This window comes from Carettochelys insculpta, chromosome 8, assembly GCF_033958435.1.
Source record: "Carettochelys insculpta isolate YL-2023 chromosome 8, ASM3395843v1, whole genome shotgun sequence".
Taxonomy (NCBI): Eukaryota; Metazoa; Chordata; order Testudines; family Carettochelyidae; genus Carettochelys; species Carettochelys insculpta.
Genome location: NC_134144.1, coordinates 30,186,829 through 30,199,853, shown reverse-complemented (window position 1 = coordinate 30,199,853; position 13,025 = coordinate 30,186,829). Strand labels below are relative to the sequence as shown.

Sequence of the window (13,025 nt, the reverse complement as noted above, 5' to 3'; positions counted from 1 at the left end):
AGATGGCAGAACAAGGAACAATGGTCTCAAGTTACAGTGGTGGAAGTCTAGGTTGGATATTAGGAAAAACGATTTCACTCAGAGAGCGAAGTACTGGAGCAGGTTACCTAGGGAGGTGGTGGAATATCCATTCCTAGAGTTTTTTAAGTCCCAGCTTGACTAGGATGGCCATCCATCCTGTTTTAGCTGGGACTGTCCCTCTTTTTTGGTTCCCAACTCCCCCGCTCCCTTGAAACAGGCTAATTGTCCTGTATGTTGCAAAGCAGGGACCTGAATTTTAAAGACAGCTCTTTAAACAGCAGGGACTCTCTGTTTAAAGAGCTAGTTAGAGAGGGTAGAGGTGGTGGGTGGGCTCTTTAAACAAAATTGCTTAAACATGTTGTTGCCAGTAGCTCCCAGGGTAATGGGGGGTAGGTTGGAGGAGGGACAAGGTGCTCAGGCTGCCTGGCTGCTGTGCACTGTTTGCTCATGCTGCCTGAGAAGGACAGAGGAGCCTGTGTCTCAAATATCCCCCCTCCCTCTGCAGGCAGGTAATAAGATATGGTGGGAATAGGGGGCAGCCACTTGGGGGAAGGGGGAGCAGCTGTGGGGGCGATGCACTTACCATGATTGCCCACAGCAGCAGCAAACAGGCACGTCTCTGGAGTAAAGGGCAACTTGACCCAGACCAGGGTTAGATGGGGGATCATGGGTTTGGAGGAGTCCCATGAAAGGTGGGGGAATAGGGCTCAGGCGGGAGAAGAGATAGGAAGAAGGGGACAAGGAAGGTAAATCATCAAGAAGGGCTGGTAGGGCTGGATTAACTCTTCTGGCAGCCAGGACTATTAGATTTTTTGGGCCCCCCCAGGATCTGGGGTGAGCACAAAACTAACGGGTTTAGAATATGGGAGAGAAGTTGCTCCAGGCTGGGCCAGAAGCTTGGGGTGAGGGTGATCCAGTTAGGTGTGTGTGCTCTGAGTTAGAGCCTGGGATGAAGCAATTGGGGTATAGCAGGAGGGGGCTCCAGGCTGGGGCCCAGGGGGTTTGGAGTGTGGGAGGGAGCTCAGCCTGGCCCACTGACTAATGGGAGGCAAAGGGGGCAAGTGCAAAGGACCCCAGGCAATTTAAGAGAGAGAGTCTGGAAGCCCCAGACCCTTTTAAATTGTTCAGGCAAGTGGAACCCCCATCCCCTGAGAAGCTTAACCCCCGCTCCATTCTTTTCTGCCTGTGCCTTCTCTCAAAGGCTAGAGCCACAGCCCCCACCCTTGGAGAGGAGGTGGAAAAAGGTGAGGTGATGGGAGAAACAGGGTGAAGGTAGGGAGTCTGGCTGCCCAACTTTGCAAAGGTGTTAATGGTTTAGAATAGAAATAATGTTTTTTTACAACGTAATTCTTTTGGAGTTTTGTAGCTATCTGAAAACTGATCAATATTTTTGAATACCCTGTGTTACTTTACTCATTGATGCATGGTAAATTAAAAACTGGAAGAATTTTACCATACATCCTGTTTGTTTGACTTCAGTTAGAGTTGGATTTCCAGATAAGTGATTTCCATCAAATTTTAGCATTTGTTTGGGAAGGAATATTTGAACCATTAGGCTGCAGCCATTTTATCTGGCCCTGCCCTGGCATATGGGGGAGCTAGCTAAGTCAGGACTGCAGATGGGGAGTGAGGGAGGGGTGGCCTGCAGGCAGCAACTGGGAAGCAAACAGGCACCATAATTTATCTGTTGTAAATCCACTGACTCTAGCAAAATTTAATTGACGGAGGGAAAGGGAGGGGCATAAAATTGACCTAGTGGGTTTTAATCTCTTCTAACACTGCTGCAAAAATATCAAATGGCTTATTATGTTCTAGAACCCAGCCCTAGGGCTCCTCCCTGCTCCCAGCCTCCTGCACACACACCCAGCCCCAATTTCCAGCAGCTCACTCACATACCCCAGCCCTCTCCCACATGTTGGAACACCCTGTTCTGGCTCCTGCACCTCTCTGACTACCAGACCTCACACTACCAGCCCACACCCTCAAGGACAGCAAGGTGAGGACAAGGCAGGCACTTCCATAGCGCAATATCCACTTAATTTGAGTAGATATTTTTAATATTTTACCTATTTTTGCTAAAATAACATACCATATTGTTTACGTGTGTTCAGTCAACTTAATGTCATACTGAATGCTTTTACCGCTTAGTTCTAATGGACTGACATCAAACTTAACTCCAAACAATTTTACCATAGGGAAATACTGTCATCCTAGGCTTGACAAAAGTCTCAGCCGGGATGATTTAGCTTGCGTTAGTCCTTTGAGCGGGGGCTAGACTCAATGACTGACTGAGGTCACTTCCAGCCCTATGATTTTATAATCACAAAGGAAACCAACCTTAAATTAGCTGTAAAAGTTCCTCATATTTATTGCACAAAAGTTGAGAGATACTAAAATTTAAGCAATACTCAACATTTGATATGAAAGTGTAGATTTAGCACTTGAAATATGCTCACATCTGCAGTGTTTAATCTCTGATAGATTTGTATTAAATAATTACCTACATTTAAACAGCATTTGCAGGAGGGATTTCAAAACACTACATTTGTTGATATTTTCACAGAAAAGATTGCAATAAATTAGGTATGTTATTGAGTTTCATGACATTTCACAGCATGCTCAAACTGAGTTATTTTTACTAAGGAGGTAAAATTCAAAAGCTTTTATTCCACTTGCATAGTAATTTTAGTACAGATTTATCAAACAACTAAGACTTATTCAGGTCAGAAAAATATTCTCTCATTGCAAGTTGTGAAACTGTTTCCTTCAATAACTCACAAATGATGGCAAAACAAGGATTATCCACTTCCCACAAACTCTCTAATTAATGATGCCTCTCCACAGTTTCAGTAAAAATTCAGTGAGCACTTCTATCTAGTCTTTTAAATGGAATTGTTATAATTCACAATCAATCAATTTTAAGAGATATCATAAAAGTGTTTGGCATAAACAAACAATCACATCCTGATTACCAGTTAGGAAATCTGAGAAACCCTCCCAACCTACCCACATTACTCAAGATCATCAAACCAAAAAAAGCCAAAACTATTATATTACACAATGCCAGCGCTGGGGTGACACAGGTGATTTTTTCATTTACCTCAGCTTCAGAGTTATATGGGTAAACCATATTTAAAAAAAGTCATTCATTTCTCCTGCCCTTTCAAAAAAATTTCGTTCATGACTGTTCATAACTGCATCACTATTTCAAGCGCAGACACATTCCCTACCACCTCCGCAGTACAGGTTCAACCCTCCCTGGTCCAGCACCCTTGGGACCCGAGCAGTGCTCGTCCAGGGGTGGTCAATTCTGCCATCCTGCTGGCCTTAGCCACTGCTCTTGGGCTCCCTGCCTGCAGCTTCCTGACTCCTCTCCTCCCACATAGGTTCCCCAGTCAGCAGCCCCCATTCCAGTCAACCCTCCACAGCCACAGCTTCCTCAGACTTCAGCTTCCTGCCCAGTTTTGGCCACAGGTTCCCAGGACCACGGCTTTCCATGCAGCCCCAGCCATGGCTTCCCACCCTGACTCCAGGGTTAAGTTGTGCTCCCCAACCAGGGGCTTTACACGCAGCCCCGGCCACAGCTGCCCACCCAGCACCTGCGATGAGCCACTGAGAGCTTACCCACTCAGGCCACTGCTCCCTGCTGTGGCTCCATTACAGTGGATGAGAAGCTGGATATGAATCAATAATGTGCTCTTTTAGCCAATAAGGCTAATGGCATATTAGGATGCATTAGGAGGAGCATTGCAGGCAGATCTAGAGTAGTGATAGTTTCCCTTTATTTAGCACTGGTGGGGCCACAGCTAGATTATTATATCCAATTCTGGGCCCCCCACTACAAAAAGGAAATGGACGCATTGGAAAGAGTCCAGCGGAGGGCAACAAAAATTATTAGGGAGCTGCACCACATGGCTTCTGAGGAGAGACCGAGGGATTTAGTTTTATCTAGTCTACAGAAGAGAAGACTGAGGGACAATTTGGTAGCAGCCTTCAGCTTCCTGAAGGGAGTGCTCTAAAAAGGCTGGAGAGAGGCTGTTTTCAGTAATTGCAGAACAAGGAGCAATGGTCTAAAGTTGCAGTGGGAGATGTCTAGGTTGGCTGCTAGGAAAAACTATTTCACCGAGAGGTTGGTGAAGCTCTGGAATAGGTTACCTAGAGAGGTGGGAGAATCTCCATTCCTAAAGATTTTTAAGGCCAGGCTTGACAACGCCCTGACTGGATGATTTAGTTGGGATTAGTTCTGCTTTGGGCAGGGGGTTGGACTTGATGACCTCCTAAAGGTCTCTTCCAATCCTGTGATTCTACAGCATCTTTCAGAGATGCTTGTACCGTTAACTTAAAAATATCTGTCAATATTATGTAATTCCAAAGAATCAAACCTACTCAGCAATATCACAGGTTCCAATTTTTTTCCAGTAAACTGCCGCTCATTAAATTTCTTTTCACTGAGAATGCCTATATTTCACAGTAAATCAAGTATCCTTCCTTGCCCAAATGCAAATGCACTTTAGCCAATCACAATTTCCGTGAGGTACACCCTGAACAAAACAAGTGTACTAAGAAAATGCTCACTATTTTAGGCTGTAAAATGAAGCTGCTGAGGGAGGGGAAGGGAAGATTTTAATCAGTTGTTCTCAAATGGGGTGTTTGGGGTTGGGGAGTTACATCAACTCATCTAGATATTTGCCTAGCTTTATAAATAATTACATAAAAAGCACAAGTGAAGTCAGCACAAACTAAAATTTCATACATACTATACACTGAAATGCAAGTACAATATTTATATTCCAGTTGATTTATTTTATAATTGTCTGGTAAAAATGAGAAAGTAAGCAATTTTTCAAGTAATACTGTGCTTTGACACTGTCTTTTTATGCCTGAATTTGTAAGCAAGTCATTTTTAATTTGATGAACTTGAGATACAGAAGACAAATCAGACTCCTGAAAGGGGTGCAGTAGCCTGGACAGGTTGAGAACCACTGCTCTGCATACATTACCTCTAAGGAGAGGCACAGGAGTTTAATTGTTTAAACATTCAAGCCGGACACACACTTGTTTGATTTAGCTAAGAACTATTCATGAACTGAAATACGTTATTTTAGCTTTAAAAAAAATACTGTATGTTTTATCTTTCTTAAATCCTGATGTGCATAGGAGCTAAAAAAGAATTAAAAGTGGCATGACCACCTAAAAACAGCACCTTAAATCAACAAAATTTCAAGTCACTTAAAACAGGAATATTTTAAGATTTTTAAAGATGTCAAACTAAAATGCAAATTAGTTTGAGCAAAAGAATACATGTTAATATTCCAGCTGCATCCTGTCAGACTAAATTATGACTTTTACTAAATAAGATTCTGTATTATTAGTGTCAGTATTACTGAAATGCCCAAGAAATGGAGTCTAGACGAGAATCCCATTGTGCGAGGGGATCTACACACAGAACAAAAAAGGTCATCCCAATCCTTTCCAGAGTAAAGGCTGGAATGAAAAGAGGAGCTTTCTCTCAGAAATTCTAAAAATGAAGGGTCCTAAATCTCAGAATCAACTGCTTACATGACAGTTCATAGTTATTGTGGACCCTTATTAAAATTAGCACATTTTATATGAAATGAAACATGACACCAACTTGTATAAGTAATTTAAATCAAGTTACAGATCAGAATAAAAACTGGGCTGCCAAGAACCACTAGCAGCAGACTATGCTTGAATTTATTTTTGCTATCCAGATTAAACAACAGCTGAGAACTGTGCTTGAAATAAGCCCTAGTGTAAATCTGAGATACACTGCTGTCAAATGCTGGTAAAGATAAAGAACAACAATCTGAGTCAGATCCAGACTATACACAGAGCAACTGAATGAAGACAAATCAGAAACCATACCTGAAAGGAAGGCTAATTTTTTCTTCAGAATAGGTAATATTACTGTAGCTTCCATTCTACTTCAGTTAACTTTCACTGCTCTGAAATACAAGAAGTTAAGAGGATAAGCTTTGGAAATTAAACGCCGTGTTACATCAGCACAAGAGTTGGTGCCAACACAGTTCTGACTTTTTAGAGAACAGCACAGAATACTTAATAACCTGAAACTGTGATATAACATTTGAATTGCATCATGTTGCAAACCTGAAGAAAAAGCCCAGATCAGTGTTAAGCATTTTTCCATTGTAAATCTTTTTTAATTCACTATTTCTCTTTATTATCTGAAAGCTGCTGAGCTGTTTTATTATTATTTTAGTCTTAAGTTTCATAGACCCTTCAAAGGTAAACCCATTTTATCTTAACACCCTAAAGAAAGAACACATACCTACAAGACATACATAGCTTGAATGTTGAAAAGAGAAGCAGTCCATAAGTAGATCGCACCTAAGAACGTTGAGACTATAAGGTAACGGAATAAGTGGGACTAAACCTAGTGTTCCTGTTCACATTTTATAGGGTCTGTCTCTCACAGTACCAGATTTACAATGATTAATACTTACTTTTAAACTGCATACAAGTTATGAAATTATCAAATTAAAATCTCTAATTTATCACCAAATTCAGACTGAAGACACTTTTTGAAAACAAACAATCTTTTAATCTATTGCTTAATGTATATGTGGAATTGTCTCTGCCCTCCATTTTGCCCTCCATACCATGCAAAATAACAAAAACCAAATGGAAAAGCCTTAATATACCACGTATATCCAGCAGCTAAAATCCATTACATTATGAGAAACAAAGATTTTTAAAAACATCCATTGGGATTGGTTATGGAGATGTTATATCAGTTTACTTTCCTTCTCAAATGATATCAAAAATAAGAAGCCCACGCAAACTGAAATTTGGAAAATTGTGTAACAATATTTAAGTCCATTTACAGAATGGTAACTGTTCTCTGTTGCTAAAACAAATAGCCAAAGCTATCATTCTACAGCTAACAAGAAAAGTAACATCCTGGGAAGAATTCAGAATAAATTCTATTTTAAAAAAAAGCCATAATATACGTGAAGATAAGCAAATTAACACAAATAAGTTCAAAGTGTATAGAAGAAAGAATGACTTCATTCATGGTAATGCTGAATAATCATCTAAGCACTGGAAGGCAATAAAAGAAGAGTAATCAATGTTGAAACTATACTAATTCCCAAACACTACAAACATGCAAAGATCAAATAAAAACAAACAACGAACTTGGAATTAAGATGAACAGTCCAAGCTCTGCCAAAAGGAACTCAAACTGACAACTAAAGAGAAATAAACATGTACCATAAACATTGCACTAAATGTTACACAGGAAAGTACTGAATATCTAAGCAAAAAGGCAACACTAAGGGGAAAGCTGGAAGTTAAATACAAAGACGGCATGTGAGAAAGTGATAAAAGGAGAAGTTACTCACCTGTATAGTAACGATGGTTCTGCGAGTGGTCCCCGTGTGTACTCCACGGTAGGTGTTGGGCTCAGCCCGGCACCGTAGATCGGAGATTTCCAAGCTGTATCTTGTTGGATCGCGCATGCGCAGAAGTGTGCTGGTCCTTTGCATGCTTACAGTCACGTGCGCGATCCAGTCCATGCCAGTTCCTCAAAACTACCACCTCGGATGCCCCTGAAAAACAAAGCAGAACTCCAAAGCGGGGAGGAACGGGTGGGAAGTGGAGTACCCACGGGGACACATCTCGAAGAACCATCGTTACTACACAAGTGAGTAACAACTTCGAGTGGTCCCCATGGGTGCTCCACAGTAAGTGACTACCCAGCAGTGACCCAAAACATGCGTAGCTTGCCCGAGAGGACTGCTGTCAGCAAGCATGCATCTTCCTCCAGCATCTAAAGAATTGCATAGTGCTTGACAAATGTGTCATAGGACAACCACGTTGCTGCTCCGCAAATGTCCTTTAAGGAGACCCCTCTAAAGAAGGCTGTCAAGGCTGCCATTGCTCTGGTTGAGTGCACCTTGGGCGGAGTTGGTAATGGGGTCTTCCACAATGCATTGCACATCTTTATTCAGGATGTGATAACATTTGAAATTATTTGTGAGGATAGTCCTTCTCCTTTTGAATCTGGAGTGCAAGAGAGACCAGCAGTCTATCCGTCTTTCAGAAGGGTTTGGTTCTGTCTATACAGAAGGCATATACTTCCCTATTCAAGGTATGTGGCTTAGGATGGAAGGATGGTAGAATTATCAGCTCACGGATATGGAGCTCTGAAGAGATCTTTGGGAGGAATGCAGGGTGTAAACGTAGTATTATCGCATCTTTGGAGAAGGTCGTACAGGAGGGGATCGCCATGACCGCAGCCAGCTCACTTATTCTACGAGCGGACGTGATAGCGAGAAGAAATGTCATTTTTAAGGTAAGTAGGCGAAATGAAACAATGGCTAGGGGTTCAAAGGGTGGCCAAGTCTAAAACCAGATCTAAGCTCCATGAAGGTGATATCGGCTTCTGAGGACAGTATAAATTCATGAGGCCCTTCAGGAACTGTGACATAATGGGATGGGCAAATACAGTTGACACTTCTACTGTGTGCTGGAAAGCCGATATAGCTGCTAAGTGGACCTGTAGTGATGGTAGGGAGAGTTCCCCTTGTTTTCGATCTAGTAAATAATCCAAAATCGCAGGAACCGGGACCTCCGGGGGGGGTCAATTGCTTGGATAAGCCCCAGGAAGCAAAGCGCTTCCACTTGTACACATAAGTCTTCCGAGTGGAGGCCCGGCAGCTGCATTCTAAGACCTCTTTAACCCTTTCTGAGCATAAAGCCTCTGAGGCACTGAGCCAAGGATTAGCCATGCCTTGAGGCATAATGTTCGAGGCTGAGGGTGCCCCAGGACTCCCCGGTTCTGTGCGAGGAGGTCTGGCACAATCGGGAGGGGGAGTGGTCAGCAGCACGACATACGTTGCAGCAGGGGAAACCAGTGTTGATGTTCCCACGCTGGGGCCATAAGTATCAAGTGTGCCCACTCGATTGTTGCCTTTTCTAGGACCTTGTGGATGAATACTGGGGGAGGGAATGCATAAAGCAAGGGGCCCTTCCATGATAGAAGGAAGGCATCACCTAATGAGCTTGAATCAATATTGAGGGCATTTCTTGTTGTTGCACGTCACAAACAAGTCTATTTGAGGGAACCCTCTGGTGTTGAATATATGGCAAAGCAGATAGGGATGGATCTCCCATTCATGATCGAAAGCAAAGTGCCTGCTCAGTCAGTTGGTCTTTATGCTCCCGATGCCTTGTAAGTAAAAGGCCCTCAGGATTATGTAGTTTGCAATGCACCAGTTCCCCAGGTGGACGGCCTTCGCACATAATGTGCGGGATCTGGCCGCCCCCGCGCCCCCCCATCGATTAATATAATACATCATGAAAATGTTGTCAGTATTGACCCCGACTACTCTGTGCCATAGGTATTGTAGGAAGTGCTTGCATGCATTGAACACTACCCCTAGTTCCAGCATATTTGTGTGCTTTGTCTTTTTCGTGAGGAAGTACCGGGAACAGAAACCTTCCCATTGGAACTCATCCGGGACTCTCTCCACCGCGCCTATGGAGATGAGGTGATCGACCTCTTCTTTCAACAGAGTCACATGAAAGGGGTCCCTGAGGAGGGACTGGGTAGGGGGGTTTGGTGGTGGTACAGTGTGGAATGGGATGGTGTATCCTGCAGCAATAATTTCCAGTACCCATTTGTCTGAGGTGATACTTTCCCACTGCTGGTAGAATGGTCTAAGGCAGTGGTGAAACAGGAGCTGAGATGGGTGTTGGCACTGAGAGATGGGTGTCATATCGTGGTCCTCGACATAGTCAAAATTTGCTGCCTGTGGTGCAAGGTTACCGCTTTGCTGGGAACGTCGCCTAGACGGCCTTTGGTGCTGTTGGCACCCTGGATCACAGCCCCATTGGTACTGTGGGCACTGAGGTTGGTAGGTATAGCGTCACTGATACGGGTAATACCCTTCCGTCTGTAAGGAAGGCTGTACATGCCCAGTGTTCTTAGCGTGGTTCTCGAGTCCTTGCTGGAGTAGAGGACTGCGTCCGTGGTTTCAGCAAACAGTTTTGATCTATCAAAGGGAAGGTCTTCAACTTTTGTTTGTAATTCCTTAGGCATGCCGGATGTCTGCAGCCAGGATACTCACTGCATCGCCACTGCAGCGGCCGTGGAACGTGCTGCTGCGTCTGTCACGACCATCGCAATTTGTACTCCTATACATGAGACCGCGTATCCTTTCGGAACTATTGCCTTTAGGAATGGCTTATCATCTGGGATATAATTACACAAAACTCATATCACTCGTGGACTATCAAAATTATGGTTGGAGACGTGTGCGGTGTAGTTGGCCATGTGTAGCAGTAGGGTGGAGGATGAGTATACCTTTCACCCAAATAAGTCTAGTCTCTTTGCATCCTTGTCTGACACCATAGATTTGTATTGTGGTGCCTTTGACCTCTGCTGGGAGGACTCAACAATGAGGGAATTTGGTTGGGGGAGGTTAAATAAAAACTCCATTCCTTTTGATGGTACAAAATACCTTTTATCCGCCCTTTTATTGGTTGGCAGAATAGAAGCTGGAGTTTGCCAGATGTTTGTAGCAGCCTCTGTAATGGCCTCATCCAGCAGGATGGCTATCTTTGATGACGTGGGAGATCTCAGCTTTTTGAGGAGTTTGTGCTGCCTCTTTTGTACTTCCACCACCAGTATACCTGAGACTGGGCCACCCTTTTGAACAGTTCCCAAAACTGTTCCAGAGGGGATATATCTCCCAGGACAACCTCATCCAGAGAGGATGAAGAGGCATCTGTCTGATATGCCTGTCTGCTCCCCAGGTGTTCCGGGGGCAGGGGAAATCAATAAAACTAACTCTAGACCCTCTCTTGGAGGCAAGAGATGGTGCCTCATTGGAGGAGGGGATGAGGATTGCCGGTCTGAGGGGCATGGATGTGGGGATCTATCCCTGGATCTTGAGTAGCGTCAGTGCTGGTGATAGTCCTCACAGTGGTACAGGTGAGTGTAGTGGCAGGGACATGATCCTGGTGATGAGGACCTGGAGCGCGAGTGCTGCCTGTATCTATGATGGTGGAAGGAATTAGATCGCCTAGACGTGGGTGGGGACACCCTGTAGAGGTATCCTTGCAGCTGATGCGTTTGTCAAATGTCAGGTGAAGGGTGCCTGAGCTAGGGGGAAGGAGGCCGGGGAAGTGGAGAGGGCAGCCTCAGGAAAGGCGATGGTGGTGGTAACGGCCTTTCAAGTATATGTTTCCGGAGGAGAGCTCGGAGACAAATGAAATGGCATAATGAAAAGGTCTGGGGATGGGCTTCGGTGCTGTGTCTTAGAACGTGCTTTTCTCAGTTCATGAAATAGGTGGGCCGGTGCTGATATGGATGGTGTCAGGCCCGGTGCCAAGGATTTTGGTGCCGCTAGTTCCGCATGATCAGAGGTCTTTGGCATCACAAATCCCCGTTCCGGAGCCCCCGGTTCCAATGCTCTCAGTGCCAGGGTCATTTGTCTCGGTGCCGTAGTATCTGGCACCTGCCACTTAGGCGCCTGCAGGTTTTTTGGTGATGTCTCTTTGGAAGTCTGAGACCTAGGCACTGTCTTTTGCTCTCCGGGCTTTGAGCTTCCTTTAGCCACAGATGCATCCTGCCTCTGTGTCTCACTCATCCTGATCATGGATAGTGCAGGCAAAGACTGAGTGGGGGACACTTTCTTCCTCTTATGACTCGAGGAGGTCAGAAAGGTTGCTTTTTGTTTTTGAGGTACTCTTGGGCCCTCCGGAGGAGTCAACTCAGTTGTTTCAGGCTGAAGAGCTTTATCAAATAAAATCATCTTGAGCCTCATTTCTCTGTCCTTCCTCGCTCTAGCAGTGAGTTTGGAGCAATGAGAATACTTTTGAGGCACATGGGCTTTGCCCAGACAACGAATGCATTTGCTATGGCTGTCAGAGGCCAGCATAGCCTCACGGCATGACTCACACTTCTCAAAGCCTGCCGGAGACATCTTTCCTCCTTTTCCTTTTGTATTCTCTCCCCCCCGCCCCTTTTTTTTTTTTTTTAAATAACTTAACATAGCCTAACCTTAACGTGGGTACTTAACAGGTACTAAGAACAACAAACAGTCTGTAGATAAATGTTAACAACTGGTCTATGCTAAAAATAAGAAAGTTCTAGTGGAGGAGCCTTCCCTCCTGCTCTCCTCTATTTTTTTTTTTTAAATTATATACAATAAAAGATTTTAAAGAACAGTTCTTAAAAACTAGCAACCAGTAAAACAAGAAAACGGGTTCTCTCTCTCCAGACGGTGGAACCAAAGCAAAGTCTGTCTGCAGCCACTGGCAGCAGAGAGGAACTGGCGTACACTGGATCGTGCACATGACCAAAAGCGCATGAAGGACCAGCGCGCTTCTGTGCATGCGCGATCCAATGAAATACAGCTTGAAAAATCTCTGATCTGTGACGCGAGGGCGAGCCCGACACCTGCTGTGGAGCACCCGTGGGGACCACTCGAAGAAGAAAGGAGATTTCTCTACGTTCCTAAACAAGTGAAGTGGCACAGGAAAATAAGTCAACAAGATCGAGAACTCTGTTTACTGGGAAGCTTTAAGAAAAATTAATTGATAAAACTGTGTCAGTGACAATGATCAGAGTGTGACTACAAAGAGCATATGGCTCACAGAAAAGCTTTACCAGGTAGTCTACAAACATCTGCCAAAGCAAAACGACATGAATCTTTTTCTGGCATCGAGATTAGGGAATCCTGTTGATAACGCCTCTTTCCACGCCCTCAAACGCTAAACACACAGAAAGTCATAAAGAACAGCACAAGAAAGTAGGGATCTGAGACTGAATCATAGCTTCCTGAGAAAAGGACTGCAGAGAACTCTCTGATATGGTCCAAATTTCAATAGATTAGGGATTGAACCAATACAACACCGTCCCATGTCTTAAAGTTATAAGGAAACTTCTACATACTATTTCAAATGATTGGGTAATACAACACTTGATATGTGGCTCAGGGAGGAAGTTAGAA

General features: G+C 44.1%; 1 protein-coding gene across 3 annotated transcripts in view; it reads right to left on the bottom strand.

Moving 5' to 3' along the window:
• SESTD1 (SEC14 and spectrin domain containing 1) overlaps nucleotides 1–13,025 on the bottom strand; it is a 136,651-nt gene that overhangs the window by 99,364 nt on the left and 24,262 nt on the right. For 2 of the 3 annotated variants that reach the window (XM_075001113.1, XM_075001112.1), the window contains exon 4: nucleotides 5,908–5,987. The exons of the other annotated variant lie outside the window; for it this stretch is intronic. In XM_075001113.1, the coding sequence (XP_074857214.1) occupies nucleotides 5,908–5,962 (55 nt within the window). In that variant the 5' untranslated portion in view covers nucleotides 5,963–5,987. The remainder of the gene's footprint in view (nucleotides 1–5,907; nucleotides 5,988–13,025) is intronic. 3 annotated transcript variants of the gene reach the window in all.